At 38.4% G+C, this 25994-nt stretch overlaps 1 protein-coding gene across 1 annotated transcript; it reads left to right on the top strand.

Annotated features, from left to right (window-relative positions):
• Window positions 1-9505: 9505 nt before the first annotated feature.
• LOC311078015 (uncharacterized protein) lies at window positions 9506-24863 on the top strand. Its single transcript, XM_084106660.1, has 3 exons — window positions 9506-9567; window positions 16072-16328; window positions 22818-24863. The coding sequence occupies exons 2-3, from the start codon at window positions 16271-16273 to the stop codon at window positions 24377-24379; spliced, it is 1620 nt and encodes a 539-aa protein (XP_083962786.1). The 5' UTR covers window positions 9506-9567; window positions 16072-16270; the 3' UTR covers window positions 24380-24863.
• The last annotated feature ends 1131 nt before the right edge of the window (window positions 24864-25994 follow it).

Here is a 25994-nt window from a genome sequence, read left to right as displayed (position 1 = left end):
GCCAGAGCCACGGACTCAATATCAGGTCAATCTCACTGTGCGGAGCTGGTGAAGGAGCATGGGGGTCGGGGGCTTGAGGCAATTCTTGCTTCAATGCGACTGACAAAGGACCAGCAAGCTGCCATCCAGACAGCCACCGTGGGATATTGGCGAAATCCCCAGTGGCAGTTGCACAGGCAGGGTAGACTGACAGCCAGCAATTTTGGTGCTGTGCTGTTGTCACGGCGCTCATCGACTCCATGCCCATCCCTCATGAAAAGGGTGCTTTGGGGGGGAACAACCTGGATGGAGTGATGGCTGTCAACTGGGGTGTAGTGAACGAGGCTGAAAGGGTGAGAGGTTTTGAGCAGGCCTGTCAGCTGGAGGTGCTCGAGTCTGGTCTCTTTGTGAATGAGTCAGGTATCCTGGGAGCATCACCTGATGGACTTGTGGAGCCATCTACCCTGCTGGAAGTTAAATGTCCACACAGCCAGAAGAAAATGACCATCACAGAGGCAGTCCAGTCATCATCTTTCTGTCTACGTATGGAGGGTGGATCATACGTCTTGAAAGAGGACCACCCATACTGGCACCAGGTCCAAGGACAGCTCTACATCACTGGCTGTGAGTTATGTTACTTTGTGGTATGGACCACAAAGGAAGCAATCATCCTGTCCATCCTCAAAGACCCTGCCTGGTGTGGAAATCTCCCCCTCCTGGAGAACTTCTACACCCAATACATGCTCCCAGTGTTGGCCAGTAGAGAGGAGGACATGTAAATATGTAAATGTGTAAATAGTAGATTTTTTATAGAATCAGTTTTTTTTTAACAAGTTCCAAGTTCTTTAGGAGACACTGGATCAGAGTTCCTGTCGCGTTTCCTGTCAGTACCTGTTAAAAAACAGGGAAGCTAATGATCTATTACAAATTTCAAATCTTTGCCTTAACCATATTAGGATTTTAATAAACTTACTCATTTTTAAACAGAACATTATGAACACAACAATTATGAATTACAACATTTATGAAAGAAAATCATACATACAAAGTAGACATTGCACAGATGATTTTTTAGTTATTATACATTTTACTGATGATTGGAATTAGAACAAGAACAGATCGGCTAATCAACAACAAGGGTGCTGGCAATTTCCTTAATGAGTGGATTTTGCAAATTTACCAAGGCAAAACAGAGTTGCACCAGCACATTGGCAGAGTTCCGGAAGTGCGCAGGAATCAGGTCCAGAATCCTGAACTCCTTCAGCCTGGCATTCGCCCTCTCGACATGGATGTGGTTCTTGGCAATGTCCTTTGTTGCCTTCACTTCACTCTCTGTGAACATTTCCTTATTGAGGAAGGGTGGTATGACACCTGCAGGCAAAATGTCAGAGATCAGGAACCCCTTATCTGCCAGTATGAGATCACCAGCAACTAGGTGCGCCAGAATGCCAGACTGCTGCACAATGAACTTGTCAGACGCAGAGCCTGGAAAGAGTTGACTGCAAAAATGAATGACACCATTCGGGGCAACAGAGATCAGTACTTTGAATGACTGCATCCCCCTGTATGTAGAGCAGAGGTCTTCAATCCTGCTCCTGGAGGACCACTGTCCTGCAGAGTTTAGTTCAAACCTGCTTCAGCACACCTGCCTTTGAATATTCAAGCGATTCGTAGAGAGCAGCTGTCAATTAATCCGTCACTGCGGGTCTCAGGAGACTGGCTAGGCCACTCCAAGACCTTAATGTGCTTCTTCTTGAGCCACTCCTTTGTTGCCTTAGCTGTGTGTTTTGGGTCATTGTCATGCTGGAAGACCCATCCACGACCCATCTTCAGTGTTCTGGCTGAGGGAAGGAGGTTCTCGTCCAAGATTTGACAGTACATGGCCCATAAAGTGTCGCGAAAGACCATTTGTTGCAGACTAGCTGGAGCCGGCGTGTGATTTATATTTGGGAGTCAGGAGGTTAAAAGCTTTAGTAAGCTTTGCAGAGAATGTGTTTGGAAGAGATGTGCTTAGAAAACACAGAGTCCGAATTTGTTAATTCAGACCAAACGAACGAATGATTCAATAGCCCAGTCGTTACAATGGCGGCCATATTTTTATGACGGAAAATGACGACATAGGGTGCAATCGAATCATCATGAGCTCAGGAATCAGAGGAAAAAAATATTTTGTTGATTGGCCTTACGGTTCAAAAGTTATTAGCAAAATATGAGTGAAACTTTGGACAGGTGGTGGCGCTAGAGGGAATGACTTAGACACACCAAAATTGGTGTATTTAATGTTGGGACTGTCCTCTATCAGAATGTCAAACCATTACAACTTTCCCGCAACCGGTTCTATGAGCTGCCATAGACTCCCATGGCGGAAGAATAATAATAAGACGGGGACAGATACAATAGGTGCCTCCGCACCTTCGGTACTTGGTCCCTAATGAAATAATGTTACAAAACAACAGTAATGCTAATCAATGAAATAGACAAAAGGACAATAAAATAACATTGCAAAACAACAATAATGCTAATAAATTAAATAAACAAAAAGGCAAATGAAATAACGTTGCACAACAACCATACTACTGGTAAATGAAATAAACAAAAAGGCAAATGAAATAACTTTACAAAACAACAGTAATTCTGATAAATGAAATAAACAAACAAACGAAACAAATGAAATAACGTTGCAAAACAACAATACTAGTAAATGAAATAAACAAAAAGGCAAATGAAATAACTTTAAGAAACAAAGACGCACATCCCACTCAAACGATCACAATTGAATCACGTAACAAACACATTCATCCGTGGATAACTGAATCTGAGGACAGATACTCAGTCGGCCACACAAGTGGCCTATGATGCAGTTTCTTTAAAAGATTAACTCAGTCCATTAACTTGGACTCGGCGAAACAAAGTTCAGCACATAGGGGAGTGCATTAACAGCACAAAGCAAAGCAGCAGTTGCCCCTAGGCAGGCCGCAAACGCTTCCTTGCTATGGTAGCATAAAACACATAATAATAGTTCTATTAAGCTACCACCCAATTAAGGCAACCACATAGCCCAATTGGAAAACAGCTTACCTGAGCAACAGCGCGCTGACACACGAATCTTGCAGGCAATGCGCAGTGCGCGAGTCAAAAGTAACACGTTATTCCATTCAATCCGATGGAAAACGGGGTAGCTACAACAAAGCAAGGAATTCTATGGAAAATCAGAATCCCACATAAACCCCAAGCAAACCAGCAACAGTACAACATTTTCAAAAGACCTCTACATACCTGTGACACCACCAAAAACTGGGTGAACCCAAACAACACGAGCCTCCAGCATCACACACTACCTAGGGTTACGTTCGAGCTATAACATGCTCCTCCTGACATGATTGGCCACCACGAGCCAATCGCGAACCGAATAGAAAGGATAAAAGCCAATGTAACAAATCGGGAAGGAGGGACTGGATTCAACAGTCCATCCAGCCACAAACTTAACTCAAACTTTCAAATGACAACTTCTAGCACCCTGGGCAGGTGATATACGCAGGCAAGAAATAAATCAAATTCCAGCCTGGATTCAGGGTTTGCGGCTGGTTTATTTGTTCCAACTCAGCAAACAATACAGCATCTCTCGCGCTGGTAAAAAAAAACATATGCCCATCAACCAGGTGCATACAGGCCACCTCCTACTTCTTCTTCTTCTTCTTTTTTGTTTTTAACAGCGGTTGGCAACCAGCGCCACCTCCTACTTCCTACCTATATTTACCTTTACCTGTGCCCACTACTGCCCTCAGGTGTCTAAATCAAACATTGTAGTTATTAAACTAACCAAAAAATAAAGACTAAACATATAAATAAAAACAATTAACTAAACAAAACAAAAGAATATTACCAAAATATATATTACTAATGAGAACAAAATCATAACAAAATTACCACTACTGAAAGCAAACTAATGTAGCTCCAACAACTATAAAGCCAAAACAATCTCTGTTACCTTAAATTATATGTTTATCTCCGTAAAGCTGCTTTGAAACAATCTACATTGTTAAAAGCGTTATATAAATGAAGATGACTTGACTTGACCAAAGTGTGGTCACACTAAATACTGATTTGATTTTTTTTCCCTGTTCACTCACTTTGCAATTTGTTTATTTATAATATATTAATACTGTGACCTTCTGAAACTTTGACCAGATCTAGGCTTAAAGGTTCTTGACTACGCCACCTGGTGCCTCTCACACCAAGATATACTTTGCACATTAATTGTTGAATACCTAATCTAAGGCAAGCAGGTTCATAGAAATACACCAAAGATGAACTAGACAGAGACGTGCTTTCAGTAGAAAAATAACAGTACTTTATTAGTCAATAGTATAATTAAAAGAGCCATATCGTCATGATAGAGGCACAGTAGGTGCAAACGAAAAGGATTGGCCTAAAGGGAGAGACCAGGACTGGTATTGGCTGCTACCAGAGACAATATAATTAGCAATGTAACAGGAAAATACTGATTCACTGTCAAGGTAGGTTACCTGTCCGGGATAAGCGTGAAGTTCACCAACCGTGCTCTGAACTCTGGTGCCTACACTCAAATGCATACACACACACACCATGCTCACATAGGCACAACCATTACAAGCAAGTGATTCGATCAATATTGTGAGGTGCAGTTTACCACTACAATACGCTGTGCAGTGCGCGAAGACGGACACAGGAACCTCTCCTGTGAGCAGCTGCTCTAGTACTCTGGAGAAGGGGGACAAGGATGAGGAGGTCGTTATCACTAGCAGGATAGTCCTGCTAAGATTTTGCCCAGCTGTATACTCTATACAGCTGGGCAAAATCTTATCAGGACTATGTAAACTACTGGAACAGCCAATACTACATCCGTCGGACGGGGGCACTAGACGGAGGCCATGGCACAATAACCAAACAAAAGAAAGAAAATATAAATAAAGACAAAACTATCAATACACTTAATTTAGGCAAAGCAAAGCAGCAGGAGCAATCTGCCTCAATGTGACATACGAAATGACACAGTGTAAAAACAGCCCTTGCGCCAGTCTTCACAATCCTTCTAGATGCGTCTTAATTGCGGTACAGCTACCCGGTGGGTGCCTTGCCAAGACCTTCGGTAGTACACAGCACGACTACCCGGAAGCGTCTGGCAATCAGTCTGACACCTTGGTTGCACAGGGGAACCACGTATCCAAACAGTAACAAGACTGTAGACTTATCTGGACACCAGGGAATCTCTCTTAGCCCGACAGTGCAAACTGTTTTATAGAAACTGGTCTAGCCATCAATGAACTGTTAGCCACTCATTGGCTAGCTGGGCACCGTGACGTCAGGGGCTACCGTAGCTGCAGAGGGACAAACTTCACCCAGACAGTGACTACTCTGCCGGTTACAATACATCTACTTTTGACTTATTATCGAAACATATCATACAATGCTTAACCTGATAATCCTTTGATATTTTCTCTTACAGGAACTTCCCTTTCCCCCTAATTCTTCAATAAACATTTGATTTGTGGAATTCACATCTTCTGTGTAGTGCTTTTGGAACCTGTGTGTATGGCCCTAATTGGGTACTTGCCTTAGCATTCTCAGGGTGTTAACTCTGTTTTAGCCCCTCTTACTGTTGTAGCCACATATTGACTGCTAAGTAATACACTTTAAACTTCACTGAATGTTGGAAACACAAATATTGGTGGTAGACTCAGAATAAACACAACTTCATTTTAATTTTTCTTTATTTCTAATTACATACAAATAAGAGCATTGATGGGCAAGCAGGACATGCAGAACAGGGTGTGCCGATGGACCTGGGAAAAGAAGAATAAAGAACCATTATTCACATGATTTCAAAACAAGATGCCACTGTTACATTTTTTGTAAGTGTGTAAAGATGGTTTTAGATGACTGTGTGAATGTGTGACATTACATGTGTCTGTATGTGGGGTGCTGTTTGTTGTGTCAGCGATTTACAAATTAGGTTAAATAATTAAAAGACAAAAAAGGTAAGTCACCTCACTTTCAACACTATAAATAATTCCTCCCTATCAGACTTGTTCATTCACACTCTCACTAATTATCAAACTACCTTGCCAAAAAAGGAGACTGACTCACCATCACAATGAAAATATTTGTCCAGAACAATTACATGCATGGCTGCCTTCCTGCCTTTCGATTCTCCTGAACTGCCTGATCTTTTTAATATTCAATGTTCACACAACTTAACACAAAATGGTATATTCCAGAAAGATCACACTGGTGTGGCAGTACTTTTCAAAGGGTTCACTAACGTTAAATACTTACCAAACTCTTGCTAACTTCATGACTACTCTCTTACTGTTAAATATTGTGAATGAAAATGACATGGCTAAGTTAACGCGGTAATCCTAGCTAACGTTCATTGCTTGCTACTAGCTAGGTAACTTAGATATGTACCACACAGATATGTATCTCACCTGATGTGTTTAATCCAACAACGTCCTTTCATCACCCAGGAAGCGAAACAACGAGCAAGATACGTTGCTCGTATGTGTGCAGTCTGGTACAAAGCACTCAGGTATGATGGCGTAACGTTACGATTATAACGTAAGAATGACAGACGTTAGCTTCAGTAAAGTTAGCTTCATTCATTGAGAGAAAAGGTATGACGTCACATGTGCGCCTTTTGGGTTTGTAGTCTTTGTAATTATGTATTTTCACAGTCTTATAGCTCAACAGTTTTACATCAAACTGTGACTTTCTTGACTTTAAAATGTATCTTTTAAATTGACAAACATCATATGTGTAATTCAGGGCACAATTCAAACGAGATCAAAATATTTGTTGTCTCTCGCCATTGACTACCATACAATATTTTTCCGAAATAAGGTCCCTTGGTGGTCCACTGGAAGGGGAGGGACTTAATCGGACAAATAGTGGGTTTGTGGGATGGGGGCATGGTATGGGACCGGTCAGCGGGGGTCAGTCGGACATTTGACCACTATATTGGGTAATCGGACAAATAGTGGGTCCATGGGACATTCTCCCCCAGGAAAGAAAACTCCATTCACCGAATGGGAGAATGGACATATAGTAGGTTTTTGTGACTTAGTTGCCCTTAGTTACCCCATGTACCAGTGAAAAAGGCTCTACAGATGGGTGGCTGTTTAGCTTAGTGTCGCCCCCTATAGGTGTCCGAATATTTTTTTGGAAGACAATATATTTTTTAAGTACTTACACAATATGTTACATTCAAATTACATTTATATTCAGTGCATTTAACTGTTGTCCTACCATAACCTTTCACCATGTTTTAGTAAGATCCTGGATCCTTATTAGGGCATGGGGGATTAAAGCACCACATACAGAGTGAAACACATAACACCTAAAACACAACAAGGTGACAGACAGACAACAGAAGGAAATGAGACGGGACACTATCAGGGCTGAGGAAAAAAAAAAAACAGTACAGTTGACAGACGCTGGGACGTATTATTAGTGATTGGGTAGATTGATTAGTGATTTACATAGGTGGTCATAATTATGTTGTTAAAAAGAGTTAAAAAAAAGGGTTGGAAAACATGTTATGCATAAGTGTAGATAGTGTATGCTTTTTTATGTGTAAAGTGGTAGCTGCAGGGGCAAAATTTCTTAGATTTCCAATTTTGGAGGACTACTTTCTTAGCAAGAACTAGAGAGATGAGCAACGGATTCCAAATTTTTTGCGGGATGTGGATTTCAGAGATGTCACCAAGGAGACAAGAGTGTTGGAGACAATGGGATTCTGTAGCTCAGGATGGTAGACAGTGTCTCAGTGATCGTATTCCAGAAAGAGTAAACTGGTTGACAGAGCCACAGGGCATGTAAATAGTCATCTGTACTACCTAAAGAGCATTGAAAAGGTGTTCTTACTGATTTGTTCCCAGAAATCAGGGGTGGGAGAGAAAACCAGGTCAGATTCCCACTTAGTAGATGGGAGTGCTATTGTTGTGTTTAGGTTGGAAATTATTATATAAGGTTAATTTTTTAGGTATTAATTTTCATAAGTTCTTCTATAAGCTGAGAAGGTTGTAATGTGTTGTTGGTAAGTCTGTTTGTTTTTTTTTTTTTTTTTTTTTTGATAAGTTGTTGATATTTAAGAAAATCTTCTCTCCCAACCCCATACCTTTGTGTGAATGTGACATGAAATGGTTGTTCTCAAATAAGTGATAAAGATGAGTGATCCCTTTGATGCCAGATAGCAGGAAAACACAGTGTATCGCAGCCATCAAACAAACTGGGTCAGAGATCTCAGATTCCACACAACCTAAAAAGCCTCAGTATCCATCTAAACATCTCTATGAACAAGAGCTTATTAAAACACAGATAAATCAACTCATCAACTTTAAGTATGTTCCTTGATTCAGAACAATGATCAAAACACAGATGGATTAGATCGAGTTCATCAAAACCCCCAAAGCTTCACAACTCTCATTCTCGTGAGAACTCCTGAAAGAAGTATAATAAAGTTAAGAAGAATGGCTTTCATAATGTTTCGGTGCATATGTGTACATTCAGGAAATCTCATTCTGTTTGTAAAGTACACAAGATTGTCACGAGTGTCACTGTCCGCTACACGCTGCATACATCTTTTAGGGTCTGGAGCTCATGAACAGTTGACAGAGTGTTTGTTAAATAGGCTTGATGTTATCCGCTTATTTTGTCTCAACAAACTTTTTTTTCTAGTTTTAATTAATGCCATGAACCAGAACAATACAATGAGACATTATCATTCAAAGTAAAAAAATACAATGTGACTAAAGTAAAATAAAATAAAACAGTTCCAGAGGACAATATTTTTTCTATAACAAACAACAGAAAACAGGTGCTACTTTATACTCCATTTATACTCATTGTTATTGTCTGTTTTTATGGCTAAATTATTTACCGCTTAACCCTTTATATCCAGCTCCACATATACATTACAAAAAGTCTGAAATGTAGATTTTAAATGCAATGAATTATCATTGATGCATTTGATGTTATGCATTTGAATACTTTTAATAAATTTGCAGACAAACATGCTGTTGCTCCGCTTTAATAGCAATAGCAGGAGGTTCCTTCAACAAATAACCCAGGAGCAGTTTCACCCAGATCTACAGCTTATTTTAACAGTAACTCACTGTCAGTAAGGGCAATAAAGCTAATGTAATGGGCAGAATAATAAACTCAACATCTTAGTTCATCACTAAGCTTCGCTACAAACTGAAATGAAATGAAATGATTGGCCGAAAAAGAAATAATAATTAATAAGGGGGATTTACAGGTTCTCGACTGGACCGAAGATTTTACGTGGGCTCAACAACCAAGGAAACACTCACATGCCTAAAATTAGATGCAAATGTAACCATTTTACTCTTGTACCATCATAGTATTAAAACAGTACTAATTGTTCTCAAATTTTTGCACCGGACTGGACTATATAATCTGTTAAATCTATTAATTCTTCAAATGAACTGAGGAGGGCAGCAATACCCCATTCTAGCGACTATAGTCTGCCTCTAATATCAGAAGAAGAAGAAGAAGAAGAAGAAGAAAGTGAGGAGAGAGCAGTTCACGGTATTTCTCATATTTACACAACCATCACACTTTATACAGTTTGATTAAGCGACAGGCTCATTTCTGTATTGTGTGTCTTTTCTGGCGTCTTCCTACTGAAATAAACATTTAGTGCAGCAGCGAGCATGAGGAGAATATGTTGAGTTCATTCAGACCAGGGGTGCGTTTCCCGAAAGCATCGTTGGCCAACTATGGTCGCAAGTTCATCGCAATGTCCATTGAACTCTATTGGTAACGACGGAACTTGCGACCATAGTTGGCCAACGATGCTTTCGGGAAACGCACCCCTGAGCGATTTTGTGTTCGTCTGTGTGATTGTCTCGATGTTTGTGTGAGAACTGTTACTGAATGTCAAGTCAAGAGTCAAAGTTTGAAATCTGTGAGGGGAATTGATGGGAAACGATCTCAAGTTTTAATTGAAGCCTACCTTTATATTTATTTGTTGACATTTCTTTTTTGCAGATTATAATGCTAAAATTGAAATATATAGCAGATAATTATAAACACTTTATATTTATATTGTCCTTGTCATGAGTAATGAACATGGGGAAAGTTAAAATCTATACATAAATGATAGATAAATATAATACAATTAATATCAGATATCAGATATACCTAAATATTAATGAAATTTGAAACTGGACATGTTAAATAATATAATAAATAATGCTGCTTCTCTTTTTTTAAAAGTTTTATGGCCATCATCAGTTTCTGAACATACAAAACTAAAATATGTTATTGATCTAATTACTTTATTGCAATTAATATCACAGATAGCATAAAAGCTCCAAGATGTCTGTTAAAGAGCTGTTCAAGGTTTATCAGATGAACACAGCAGTAGGGTTGGGTATCGTTTGGGTTTTTTTCCAATACTGGTGCCAAATCAATACTTTTAAAATGGTACCGTTGCCTAAACGGTGCCTGAACCGATACTTTAAAAAAAATTAGAGAGGCTAAAAATGATGGTGAATGACATTAAATAATGGCTTTTTTATAAAAAAATAAAATAATTTTTTTTTCTTAAAATCTCACCTAATGCTGTAAACATACAGAGAGCCCTGTCAGCTGGTAGTATTATTTAAGGTTAAAAATAACTCAAATTAAATATAATGCGTATTTATTATAATAACAACTTTATGATTTAAGTAAATCGTTTAGCAAAATACTCTCTATAGCTCTTTATTTCTAGCCAACTAATGTGCTATAGCCTATATTATGGTCATTAAATTATAATAATATAAGATATTCTATATTCAGTAAGTTGTACTGTATCTATCAACATTGTTAATTCGTGTTTATTTACTATGAGCTAGAGGAGATGATGGGTTCATGTACCGCTAGGGATCTGTCACGTCACATTTACAAGCGCCAAAACGGTATTTATTGTTTGTGTTTCGTAATAAAATTGAGAGAATCTGAGAGCTGAGATTTTTGAATATCATAAGTAACCTGCTCTGTCCAGTCTGTCAATCTCTGTGTCCTCTATGCTTCGCGATTTTTCTGTGCGTGAGAAAATGGATGTGTGGCGTGAGAGCGTGTGAAAAGTGTCAATTGCGTGAGTCTCACGGGAAATGCGTGAGAGTTGACAGCCCTGTGTTCACATATAACATGCCCTGCCTGCACAACTGAGATTCAAACCCTGCTAGTGTCTTCTGCTAGTTAGCAAAGCATTAAAGAACCATATAAACTATTAAACAACATATTGGGGATTAAAATAATATCAGATTTGTCTAATTTAAAATAAACACCAGAAATAGATAATAACAATACATTGACTTAAATCATGTAAAACACTTTTTGTTTGGAAAGGCCATATGTGCAAAGGGCGTCAACAATTCAACACCATCATGCATATTTAGTGATTCACACCTGAGGAGACAATGGGGCCCACATACCTAATGAGCCATTCATTCAGGTGTGTCACCTATAGCCACAAGAAAGAATGCAAGAGCAGTATATATATATATATATATATATATATATATATATATATTCTACCAAGTTGGTTCACAGTTGGAAGCATCTCAATTTTTTTTTTTTTTTTTTCACAAATTGTGCTTGCAAATTGTATAATATCCAAGGAAAACATGTCTAGTAATTGTGCAGTTAATTCTCATACTGTATTTTCAGTTTTGGAATATGTATCCTCTCCCCAAATTTGTCAATAATAAAACACAATAAAAATTATTTAAAGAAAAGGCTTATATTTACCTTTTAAAATTTGTTTACATCTACCTTGTAAATATTTTTTTTTTATTAAAAAGGTTACAATTACAACAACAATTCAAGTGTAATCTTTCTTTGTAAAAACTAAAGTATACATTTTATCATACATATTTCAAAGTTAAGGATTCATTACTTTGAATATAGCCTACATTGACAAAACATACTATATTTAACATATTAGCAAAAATTGGCAAACAAAAGCTTATTTGAGGTGGCAGATATTTTACAGTAAAAATGTGTAATCTACCCAAAACTAGTCAACGAAATGTTGTCTTTCATATGTCTGTAACATAGGTCTTTCGTTTTTATTATAAGGAATATAAATGTTAATTTGCAGTTTAATATGTTGCTTATACAAATACATTTTATTTCAACATATTTCAGTAAATTTTTACTCAGTATAGCTAGGCCTGTCGCGATAATTAAATAACCGTCTGATCGCGATTATTTGATCTAACCGCGATTGTTTCAGACAACCGCGATTATTGCGCTCTTTTATAGGCCTACGGCACAAGGAGGAGTCATGGACCAAAATAAATAGACAAGCACTAATTACGTTTTCCAGCAATATATTCAAAGTCATCTGAAGCCATTCCATAGCTTAATGTGAGGGACAGATGATCAATGAACTGTTCAGGGCTCTAGAGTGCGACTAAAATTTTTCCTAGGTCGCACCGGTGCATCTAACGTCCTCGCATCCGCTGCCTCTCCACGAACTAAGCGTATGTTCTCCTTTGACGAAACTCACACTTTTCTCTCACGCGGCGCCACAGCTCGCACAAAACGACAGCCCTGCTTAATGAGTGACGACGGAGGAAAGAATTAAACATTCAAACGTAGCCTGGTTACACTTAAGGTCTGTTATATTAGTCTGATTTTATTTTAAATTTCGGCTTCCAAAGATTATTAAAAAATAATATATTGAGGTAAAAACATTAAAAACTATCTAACTAAGCGCAACTTCTTCCCTTCGCAGCATTAGGCTATGTTCACACTTAGCGTCTTTTTTCAAACTGCCAGCGTCTGTTCTACATTATAACCCTATGGAGTAAACCGTTTTTTCAAAAAAGTCCTGAGCGCTTTTTTAGACGCCACCGCCGGCGTCTTTTTCTGCAGCTCAGAGCGTCTTTTTAAGTTGAAAAAAGTTCAACTTTTCTGAAAAGAACGCCCTACGTCAAGCGCCTTTTTGACAGCTGACCAATGACAAGCGAGTAGCGAGACCTGTCGTTTCCATAACAACAAGAACAACAAGAAAAAATGAATGTACTTGTATGTTTCCTTCCCCGTATAATGTCGTGCACCCACAAACGTCTTTGTGAACCGACATTCTGCTCCCCGGTAACTTCAAAAGCCAACGCAAGAGCCAACTTTCTCTTTCTCGACATTTTTTTGCATCACACAGGACTAGGCTACTGTTGCAGCTGTTGTTATAGCAACAAAAGACGCGCTCAGCTGCTATTTGTAACCGAACGCTGCCAGCGATTTTTTTTGCTAAAAAAACGCCGTTGTCAACTTTTTCTTGTCAAAAAAGACGCTAAGTGTGAACATAGCCTTACGCTGTCATTTCTCCCTAAAACAAACTTAATGACAGAATCAGCACGATCGGTGAATGTTGTAAAATGCAGTCTAACTACCGTAGCTAAATTGCGGGACGCGTTTAATAATTAAAAGAGCTATTAAAAACACAAAAATCAACGCAAGAGATGCTGTTCGCAAGACGGCGCGCGCTCCGAAACAGACCGAGACAAGCAAATTATACTTTCGGTTTCATGTGCGCGTCTAAACGATCAATTGTACACAAATGTGTGTCAAAATTACCGGCTTGGAGATTAACTAAAAACAGTTTATGTCTTAAATGGACGTAGTTATGGAAATAGTTGGGAGAATATGGTGCATCAGTCGCCTATTAGATCTGCACTCGGTCTTAAAGGGGCCGCAGTCTAATACAATAATAAACATGCGGACGATTGCGCCATTACTGCCAATCAAACAACAAGAGAAAAATTACTCACAGCTCTTGAAAGAATAACTTCAGCTTTAATAAGCATTAATAGCCTATATTTATGATAAGTTGTACAGTGTTATTTTACATTTTATTACTTTATTAGATGCCTGAACGGTAATGTTAGTAGGCCTTCCTGAAATTAAAGCACTGTGTAGGCCTATATAATGTGTATCTTTGTTTAATGGTTTATCTTTTGTTTATCTATTGTTTATCTTTGTTTATTATATATATAAAACAAAAAGTACCATAAGAATACAGTTAAAGTACCGGATCGATAAGCAGTATTGGTAAGAATAGGAATACCGTTAATAATTATGCTTCAAAAAAAAAAAAAAAAAGTATTTACCTACACCTTCTTGTTTAAAATCATTTACATAATATATATGAATATGTATAGAGCGTGATAAAAAAGTGACCTTGAAATTGTGGCGTTAAAGGTGATGCGAGCCGAGGAAAAATTTGGGTGCACCCAAATTTTGTGCTGGTGCACCTTAATAAAAAAGTTAGGCACACCAGTGCAACCAAGGCAAAAAGTTAGTATGGAGCCCTGCTGTTGGACTGATATACACTAGGATTTGTGCCCTCGACATTTCTTCGCTTTGTGCCGTGAACTTTTAAATGCGCAATTGTGCAGCGCTGCGCACTGTGACTCCATGTTGCATTAAGCACATCATTCTGCACCCGCGATGCGCATACACGCTTTGTTCCGCTCTGTTTTGAAGCGTATCATATTATCATGGTTTGTGCACATTTGTTTTTATTAACATGTTTAGATTTTATTAAATTACTGTGCAGATGTTTTCAAAAATTACTTTTTGCTGCTGATTTATACACTCACTAAGTTTAATAAACAAATTGTCATAGCTATTGAATATATTTATTTAATATTTAAAGGTGTTAACTGTAATCTTACACTGCAAAATGATAACTTGCAAAGGATTAAATTCATCACAATTATTTAATGAATGAAGCACAAAGCCCTAAAACAGACAATTAATCGGCATAATCGCCAAAGCCCTAACACAGACAATTAATCGTCAAAGCCCTAAAACTGACAATTAATTGGCATAACCGCAATTATTTTTTAGACAATTAATCGTCAGCCAAATTTCATAATCGTGACAGGCCTAAGTATAGCAAAATAGTTTGCTAAAAGCAGATCATTCATTCACACACAGAAACGCGATTCAAATTTAAACCGTCTTTTTGCGAGTTGTGGTAAACAGCGCATCTCTGCCGTTCATTCATTCACACAGAAACGCGATTTACTTGAGAATGAAAAAAACTTACTACAGTATTCCATCCGTTGCTCCTCGAAATACCAGCACTTCTGAGTTACATTTTCCATTATTATTATTCCTCACAGGGCTGCGAGACACAATGATCTGAATAAGCTTGATGTGTTTTCTCGAGCTGATATGGATGGGGGCGTTCACAGTTTGCATGGATCGCCTCAGTCATTTGCGTTTGAATAGCGCGCGCATCTCTGTGGGCGGGGCAGATTAAAACGTAATGAGCTGAGATGAGAACGACTGACATCTCTCTCTTTTCATAAAGATTACATAAACAGAGAATATTTTTTTAAAAATAAAAATTACTTCATTTAAAAGAAGAGAATTCAAGCTTCATGCCTGTGTGTCTGTATGCCTGTTTGACTGAGTATTCGCTGAGTTATGGTTCATTTTCGGACGCGTTTCAGAATGGACTTCACTGACAGAGAGGAGGCAGAACTCGCATCATGTTTATTTTTCTTTATTTGGCGAAAAACACAACACTTTGTTTTTATTGTGAGTATACACAAAAATAATACACACTTAACAGGATCGATTGATGTATAACACAAGCATATAAGATAAAAAGTAATATATATATATATAATTTTTTTTTTTTTTTTTTTTTTTGGAACGGATAAGGAAAAAACGAGCCTATCGCGCCGGCGCGATAGCTGACCCCAGGGGGTTAGCTATGGTTAAATAAATGTTCAGTGAAATCTTCCAAGGATTTCTGAATTTTGGCACAATTTTTTTTTAAATCTATATAGTGTTGAAATGGCAACTAGTAAATACACTAAGTTTCGAAATGTTAGCATGTGTGGAAGTATTTAAAACAAGGGTGTTTCAACTAGCCCTGCATTAGGTTGTTCCCCACTCTCCCCTATGTTTCTGTAATTTTTTTTTTTACCATTATTTATAATTGGAAGAATTTACATTATTTATATTCTGTTATCAATTGGTATAAAACCAAACTCAGTAGCTGATATTTTTTTTATTTAGGCAGATCAGCTCCTCCCACTAGTTACATCATCAGTGAAGCTCCTCCCAGAGCAATTACATCATCAGTGAAGCTCCTCCCACAGCAATTCTCCAATAAATGCTGTAAATTCCCATCAGCTACAAGTGAAGACGAGCATCAGAGCATCAGGAAGAGCTGAAATCTGCAAAGACTGAGTTTATTAAAGAGGACAGTGAGAACATGAGTGATCCAGAACCCTGCAGAATGAAACACACTGAAGATTCTGAAGAACAAAGAGGTTGGTGTTTATTCTTCATTCATTCATGATGCTGAAGAACATTCATGTTAGACACATTCAAGCACTTCATCACTTTTTTAAAATGGTTATAGTTTTTTTTATTGTTGTTATTAATTTTTCGTTTTCAACAAATGGTCAGTAAAGGGTTTGAGAAACTTTCATAATGATTGTCAAAATCAGGTCAAATTAAATATTATAGCTGTTTTATTTTACATTTATATCAAGCTAAAAAAAATTGCAGCCATGTTACAAAAATGTTGGATATTTATCAATATAGTTTATATATATTTTGCAAATTAAAACCAATATTCTCCTGCAATGTAATCTGTATGAAACTAAAGAGATACAGAGGTACAGTTTCTCCTGGCTCAGCAAATTATCATTATCGTTAATGTGATAATTGTACTGTGGATACAATTTTGTAGAAACAGTAATATTGTGAAATATTTGTACAATTTAACCCCCTGAAGTCGGCTATCGGGCTTTTTTTTTTTCAGATCAGTGCAAAAGAGACTCAAAATACTCTGTTGATTTTGATCTTACATGCTTGTGTTGTACATCATTCAAAACTGTTAAATGTCTTCTTTTATTTGTGTACACTCATAATAAAAACAAAATGTTGTGTTTTTCGTAAAATAAAGAAAATAAACATGATGCGCGTTCTGCCGTCTCTCTCAATGTGAAACTCATTCTGAAACGCGACAGAAAATGACCTGCAACTCAGCGAATGTTTGTCACACAGACTTGAAACACGTGATACAACGCTTGGAGTCTCTATTTTTAAAGTATGTAAATTATATAAAAAACAAATATTCTCTGTTTAAGTAATCTGTATGAAAGCAGCGGCATGTACAGTTTCTCAAACGCATCCTAATTAACTCTAATGTGCCCACGAGCGATTGACATGCAAATGATCCACGTGGAGAAACGCAGACCTGTAAATGCCCTCATTACCTCAAAACAAAGAATCAGAGACTTCGGTAACTTACTCCTCTGCTTTCCATCGAGTTTGGAAGACTGTGTTTGTGCTGTGCTGTGCTGTTTACCTTGGATTTACCTCAGAAGAATTAGAAGAACGCGATTTGAAGATGAGACGATTTTTAAGGTAAGACATTTTAAACTGGTGGTGCCAGATTAAAATGTATGTTATGAAATGAGATTGGAGTAAAAACATGAACTAAGCCTAATATCATACATGTATATGTATCTATATATAGACAGAAACATGTTGAAATGTGAACTAGACTGGTAGGCAACCTTTCAGTGCTAAATGTATACATATTCGACACGAGGATGTTTTTATATTCTATAATAAAACAGCATGATAAAAGTAGGCTAGTATGATTGTACTATGGTGAATATTATGTTTCATGTTTCATATTATGAATAATATGTTTGTGGATTGAGCGGCTTGATCCCTTCAGTAAATGTTCTCTGCACGCGTTTGAAAAGCAAAATGCGCCAAACAATAGGCTTCATTTTTTTTTACTCCAAATGTTTATTTTCAGTATGACATATATTTTTGTAATTTTTTTAAGTGTTCCTTTTTAACGATTTATAGGCTATTGTTATTATTATTTTATGCAGCACAGCACATAGCTTATGCCTACAAGGCACAAACCAACAAACCATTCATTTTATGTATATATATACAATACAATAAACAATCCTTCCTAAAACGCATTAAACTTTTGTTTACAAGACGTGAAACTCAGCGAGTGGTCAGGGGTGTTCACTGATATGCTCACCCAAAAATCGCTGCAAAAGATGCTTTCCAACAGGTGTTTTACCATTCGTTGTAAAACTGTGGACCTATTTTTCCAAATGCCTCACACCCGTACAATCTTCAGTTAAGAGCTTGAATAATAGACATTCCAGCCCAGCGGAGTAATACCATACCTCACAACACATCCAATACAAGTCAATGGAGTTGGACAAAAACTAAGATAAAACCTGTTGGAAAGCATCTTTTGCAGCGATTTTTGTGTGAGCATATCAGTGAACACCCCTGACCACTCGTAAGTTTCATGTCTTTGTAAACGAAAGTTTAATGCGTTTTTAGGAAGGATTGTTCCAGTGCCCATATGCAGCCATTCTGGAGGTGGGGGGGTGCTACTATAGAAAGCGAAAATTCTCGGGACAGAAGCATGTGTCCAAATTTCAATCTTAACCGTTCTATTTCATCAGAAACGATCTGTAAACAGGGCTTTAAGTGTAAAATACCGAACTTGTCCTTTAAGAGTTTCTGTCGCAATATCTAGTTCTTCTAAGCTATCTGGGATGCTGAGATTATGAAACTGATCAGGAAGATCATTAATAAAGCAATCTTTAGAGGCAGAAGTGATAGGTCTAACATATTTGTAACACGGAGTCGGCTTTGCAGCCTTGGCTAAATGAAGTTTACACGAGACTAAATAATGATCTGAGATGTCATCGCTCTGCTGCAGAATTTCAACGGCATCAACATCTATTCCATGTGATAATATTAGATCTAGAGTATGATTGCGACAATGAGTAGGTCCTGACATGTGTTGTCTAACTGCAATTGAGTTCAGAATATCTTTAAATGCCAATCCCAATGCATCTTTTTCGTTATCTATATGTATATTAAAATCACCAACAATTAGGACTTTATCTGCAGCCAGTACTAACTCTGATAGAAAATCAGCAAATTCTTTGATAAAGTCTATATGGTGGCCTGTATACAGTAGCCAGCACAAATGTTAAACGTGATTTATCATTTACACTTGATAGTGTTACATTTAGCAACAACACTTCAAAAGAATTATATTTAAAACAAGACTTCTCAGTAATTCTGAAGATATTACTATAAATTACAGCAACACCTCCCCCTTTGCCTTTCAGACGAGGTTCATGTTTATAACAGTAATCTTGCGGGGTGGACTCATTTAAGGTAATATAATTGTCTGGTTTTAGCCAGGTTTCTGTCAAACACAGCACATCTAGGTTATAGTCTTATCATTAACAATAAGTGATTTTGAAGTAAGTGATCGAATATTCAGTAACCCGAGCTTTATCATTTGTTCATCCGTATTATATCTGTTTTTTATTTGTATGATATTTTCTGTTATAAATGCTTAATTTAAATAAAGTATAAAGGTTACAAGCAACAAATGATAAACAAGATGGCTCCTGTGAGAAGCACATGTGTTATGAGAGGAAACATGGTATTTTGTCAACTCCGTCAGATGTCAACACCATCAGGAACACCACAGACTCCTTTGGACATCAGTTTTGAGGAGCCAAGGAGTAGTAGACAGCTAGTTGCTGGTGAAAGGGAAAGAGACAAAACTAGAAAAAGACACTCCAGAGCGATTAAAGCACTGAAAGACAAACTTGACAAGTTAAAAAAGAGAGAGACAAGCTGAGAAAGCGACTTGAACGTGGAAAACGTATTCAAAATAAGAAAACACAGACCAAAACAGAGATGCTAGTTCAAGGGAGCCAACTCAGAAATCCTTTAATCAAAAGATCACTGCTCTTCCACCATGCAATGACTGCAGAGCTGAGAAGAAATGCTCCTCGCACCCACAGAAGAGGTAAACTTGCATCCCAGCATCCAAAACTGTATTTGTTTGGCCAAATTCTCAAGAAGTATTCCTATCCACAGGGTTCATGAGTTTGGCCTGACTTACAAAACACTGACAGAAAAAATACCAAAACAAAGGAAGCCTAGGTTCCTCCAGACCATATCCCTAAGTGTTCACAGTTTTTTGGAAAACAATGCAAGGATGACAGACAAGCAAGACACCATTACCAGGAAAAAAGTAAAACATCAAAGGATGATTCTGACCAACACGATGCAAAACCTTCACATTGCATTTGTCCAGCAAAACCCAAACATTAGACTTAGTAACTCGTCCTTCTGTGCATTGCGTCCATTTCACATTACATCTCCAAGAGCCTCAGACCGAAAGACATGTCAGTGTCTGTACCATGAGAATGCAACACTGATGCTTGAGGTCCTGAAGTCATTCAATGCTTTAACAACCAGCAAACTTGAAGAGAGTTTCCAACTTGTATGTTGTTCTCCAGCAAACGAATCTTGTCTTTTACGTACTTGCACCCGATGTCTGAACAAATGTTCAGTTCTTTCTCCAGAGCAAGGGAAAACACAAGTGAAGTGAAAGCAGTGGAAAGCGTATTGAGGAGCGAACAGAAGATGGAGCTCACTTTCACACCAAACTTGTGGAACACACTGGCATTCTTTCAGAGCTTATGATTCTCTACCAAGACAAACTAAGAAATGAGACAACCACCCATGTCCATTCAGTTCAAAATCAAACCAAGGAGTACCGGAACATGATAACAAATTGTGATGAAACCACTGTTATTGTTCATGTTGACTTCTCTGAGGCCTGGAAATGTAAATTCAGCTCAGAAGTACAATCCTGTCACTATGGGCAAAACCTCCCACAGCTCACACTTCATACAGGCATGTTCTACACCACACATGAAAAGGCAGGATTCTGCACGGTCTCAGAGTCCAAGCGTCAGGATGCTGCAGCCATCTGGACCTATATGGATCAAATCCTGACAGCCATTCATGCAAGATTTCCAAAGATTAATACTGTTCACTTTTGGTCAGATGGTCCAAGCAAACAGTACAAAAATAAGAAGAACTTTCATCTCCTCTGTGCTGTCCCTCCCCAACTGGGATTCAAGAATGCAACGTGTAATTTCTTTCCTACATCACATGGCAAGGGTGCCCCAGATGGCATTGGGGCAACAGTTAAGAGGTGTGCAGACAGTATTGTGGCGAGAGGTCGGGACATTGTGGATGGCAGAGCATTTTATGAGATGGTGTCCAGCAGCCTAAGTGGTGTCAAGCTGCAATACGTTACCAGTGATGATTTTCAGTCCTATGACACTCTCCTCATGCCAGCCCTGAAATCCATCCCTGGAACAAGGAAGATTCATCAAGTTGTAGCTCAAGGGAACATCATCCATTGTAGAAACATTTCATGTTTTTGCAGTGAGCCACAGATTTGCCAGTGTTTCAGCCCTGTTACTCACACTTTGGATGGCACCCGTCAGGACCCAGATGAAGGACCCAGACAGAGTCCTCTGGCGATGCTGATGGAGGCCATGGAGAAAGAGCCTAGCAGAGAACCTGAGGGCACAACAACTGGGATAGGCCCCGATGATACTCAGAGTGGAGACTGGCTTGTTGTCATGTACGAACAGAACTGGTGGCTGGCTAAAGCCATAACAATTGACCCAGAGCATCAAGATGTTCAAGTTGAATTTTTTCACCCTCATGGGCCAAATGTTTGTTTTCAGAAAAAACAAGGACGGCGGGATGTCTGCTTTATGCCATTTAAAGAAATTCTAGTCAAGCTGAATGAGCCATCATCACCCGTCCGTACAAGCAGCACCAGCAGCATATGTCATGGATTTCATCGTCTGTTGCCTGGTGTTTAAACTCCATTGATGGCCTTGAGAAGTCAAATGTTAAGTTTTTATGACAGTTTAGCAATATTTTAAAGGTTTAGCTGCCATTTTGACTATGGATGATTTGAATTAGTTTATATACTTTATTAGCAGCATATACTTGAAAATGGTGTGGACTTTACAAAGGGGGTTCATTTCTTTTTCTATTGCCTGTAAAGTCCCATGAGATGAAAAATTGGTTATATAATATGTTTTCTTCATATCTTGCAATGTTACGATATTTGTGAGAGTTCAATGGTCCTTTTGAATGAAATATATTTCTGTTTCTTACAAGTTTGTCACCACCGTCAGTTTTGTGTCAACACCGTTGATGCCTTTTCAACTCCGTCAGAATGATATATTGTTTTTTTAAAGATGAGCTGTTTTGTTCCCTCAAGAATATTTGTTAATAAAATGGTTGCATTTTCAAAGTTATTGTGTAATTTGTATGCTTCTTAGTATCACTGTTCATTATGGCAATTAAATGATATATTTATTAATCCATACAACCTAAACCACAATCATTAAACATTGACTAATCGCTCTTTTAAAAGGTGATATGATTCATTTAAAAACATTTTTATGTGATTAAGACAATTAAAAACTGCTAAGAGTCAAAATATCTGTGATAATTTAATTAAAAATAATTGTATACACATTCTGTGTGTCTGATGGTGTTGACAAAAATCCAGTGTTGATCCCGCAAACCTCTAATTTATATAAAAAAAATTAAACCTGGGAGGTTGTTCCAAAACATGGTTACATAGCCAAACCCTCATTTAACAAATATGTATACACTGGTTTTTAAAATAATGACGATTTTTTTTTTTAGAACATCAAAACCTTTTTTGTCCCTGATCTCAAGAATAACTGGTACCTCATTCATACAATTAATTTATGAAAACACCAGAATTATGATAGTTTATAGCAGTTGTCTACTAGTACTTTCTGCTATTACATCAGGGCTCACTTTCATATTTCTCTCTTCAAATTATTTTGCTGAAAATGAAATTAAACCTTTTTCTTTGATTTCAGACCTGATGGAAGTGAAGGAGGAGAGTGAAGAACTGAGTGAAGTGAAGGAGGAGAGTGAAGAACTAAGTGAAGTGGAGGAGGAGAGTGAAGAACTGAGTGAAGTGAAGGAGGAGAGTGAAGAACTGAGTGAAGTGAAGGAGGAGAGTGAAGAACTGAGTGAAGTGAAGGAGGAGAGTGGTGAACTGAGTGAAGTGAAGGAGGAGAGAGAAGAACCGAGTGAAGTGGAGGAGGAGAGTGAAGAACCGAGTGAAGTGAAGGAGGAGAGTGAAAAACCGAGTGAAGTGAAGGAGGAGAGTGAAGTGAAGGAGGAGAGAGAAGAACCGAGTGAAGTGAAGGAGGAGAGTGAAGAACTGAGTGAAGTGGAGGAGAGTGAAGAACTGAGTGAAGTGAAGGAGGAGAGTGATGAACTGAGTGAAGTGAAGGAGGAGAGTGAAGAACTGAGTGAAGTGAAGGAGGAGAGTGAAGAACTGAGTGAAGTGAAAGAGGAGAGTGAAGAACTGAGTGAAGTGAAGGAGGAGAGTGAAGAACCGAGTGAAGTGGAGGAGGAACATCATGTCAAACCTGGAGAAAAACCTTTGAGTCGCTCAAAGACTAAAAAGACATTTTTAAAGAAAACTAGAGCCAAGAAATCTTTCACCTGCACTCAGTGTGGAAAGAGTATCACAACCAAACAAAGTCTTGAGATTCACATTAGAGTTCACACTGGAGAGAAGCCGTTCACATGTGATCAATGCGGGACGAGTTTTGCACGAAAACAACATCTGACCAAACACAAGAGGATCCACACTGGAGAAAAGTCAAATATGTGTGTTCAGTGTGGAAACAGTTTCACAACCAAACAAAGTCTTGTGCGTCACATGATGATCCACACCGGAGAGAAGCCGTTCACATGTGATCAGTGCGGCAAAACTTTTTTTAGTGCATTACACCTGAAGACACACCTGACAGTTCATACGAAGGAGAAGCCGCATTCATGTTCTGTGTGTGGGAAGAGTTTTTCACTGCTGCCATATTTACATGCACATCAGAAAATACATAATGGTGTGAGAGAGTATGTGTGTTTTGAGTGTGAGAAGACTTTTATTACAGCGGACAAATTAAAACTGCACCAGAGAATTCACACTGGAGAAAAACCTTACAAGTGTTCACACTGTGACAAGAGATTCAGTCGATCAGAAAGTTTGAAAACACATGAGAGGATCCACACTGGAGAAAAGCCTTACAATTGTTCACACTGTGACAAGAGATTCAATAATTTAACAAGTCTGAAAATACATGAGAGGAACCACACTGGAGAAAAACCTTACATGTGTTCACACTGTGACAAGAGATTCAGTCAATCAACAGGTCTGAATACACATGAGAGAATTCACACTGGAGAAAAACCTTACAAATGTTCACACTGTGACAAGAGATTCAGTCACTCATCACATCTGAAAATACATGAGAGGATCCACACTGGAGAAAAGCCCCATATGTGTGTTCACTGCAGAACTAGTTTCAGACACAAATCATCTCTTAAGCTTCACATGAGAGTTCACACTGGGAGAAATACCATTTAACTGTGATCAGTGCAGTAAACAGTTTCATTGGGCATCAGTCCTGAAGAAACACCTGAAGATTCACACAAAGGAAGAAGATTCATTAGTAATATTACAGCAGAAAAGACACGGCGGTGTGTGTTTCAGTGCTGGAAGTCCTTTACAACAGAAGATGAACTGAAAGAGTGCCAAAAAATTCACACTGGAGAAAAGGCCATAACAATTTTATGAGAGACATGAATCTGAGATTAATTTTTAACTCATTCTTCATTGTTTTTCATCAGAACATCTAGTTTCTCTTCCACTTCTACTATTCAATGCAAACTCAATATATACTTTTATGTATCTTTGAAACTGGACACTTTTCTTCTCTTTTTCTCTTGAGATGCTTTGGCTCTTATAAGTCAGTAAAGAGAGATATCTGTCTCATTCTCCTTAACTTTTACTTTATTGTTTGTATTTTTATATTTACTTCATGTAATTATTGATTAAACTCTTTACTCATTTTATCAAAATTGTATTGTCCATTTTTATTTTATTTATAAGTCAGAACAATTACTATGAACAGACCTGCAAACCACCTGTCCTCAGAGTTAAAAAGGTGACAGTGCCACGGGGGGTGGGGGTGGTCTCGTGCCCCCAGCTCGATTTTTTTGTTGTTGTTGTTGTTGTTTTTTGTGATTTTAATATGCAAATGACACATTTCTGAGCGTGACTTAACAAAAATCAGCATACTTATCAAAACTCAATGTCAAAACATCCTTGAGGCTTAAAGAGAATGACACATTTAATATTTAAAAAATGATTTTATTTACAACACGGAAATGCCTGGAACTCAAGGAAGTGTTGTGACGCATGACACAAATAAAAAATAAAAGACAGACACACATGAAATTTTTTTTTTTTTTTCTCTTAGCTTGGACGAGTGTTTCACAAGCTCTTTTGCGTTGTTTGGCTGCATGCCGCCTTCTGGCCAGCGCCTCCTCTTCTGCCTTGGCTCTTCTTGCTGCGGCAGCACTTGAGGATGGCTGGCAGTCAAACTCCCTCCTTCGTTCCATCTCCTTTAGGGTTGCCTGCTTCCTCAAAGCTTTGTCCTTGGTTCCGGCCGACATGATGTAGTAGCACATCCTTTGGTCCACTGGCCCATACTTCAGGTCTTCCCTTTTAAACTTCTGCAACCCCGTCTGCTTCCAGGTCAGCAAGGTGTGTTTCACAGTTTGGATGGCACTCAGAGTGGAAATATTCATGCTGCCACTTCTCGAGTCAATGATTTCAGACATAAGACAGAATGAAGACTCCACCAGTGGCCCATGGAACACCGACAACGCTGCCTTTACTGCCATCTATCTGCCACTCGACCCACATACATGTCTCTTGCAGGCAGCAGTTTGTCTCCCTTGAGTTCGAGGCCTTCCAGGGTCCTGGGGATTGGTGGCAGGTGTTCTGGCTTCACAAAGCATGCAAGGAAGTTGGTGAAAACCTGCAGCTGCTTGTCATGCAACTTGTGCACAAGGGTGTCACGACTCTGAGGAGGTAGTAATATTGTGCAAGTGAGAGATGGATATGAATTTCCACCATACAAGCAGAGTAAGACACAGCCAGTTACACTGGTAACATAAAATAAAAGATGTTAAAA

Source organism: Abramis brama (genome assembly GCF_963993115.1).
Source record: "Abramis brama genome assembly, chromosome: 1".
In the NCBI taxonomy this organism is placed as follows: domain Eukaryota; kingdom Metazoa; phylum Chordata; class Actinopteri; order Cypriniformes; family Leuciscidae; genus Abramis; species Abramis brama.
This window is presented reverse-complemented; position numbering and strand designations above follow the sequence as displayed.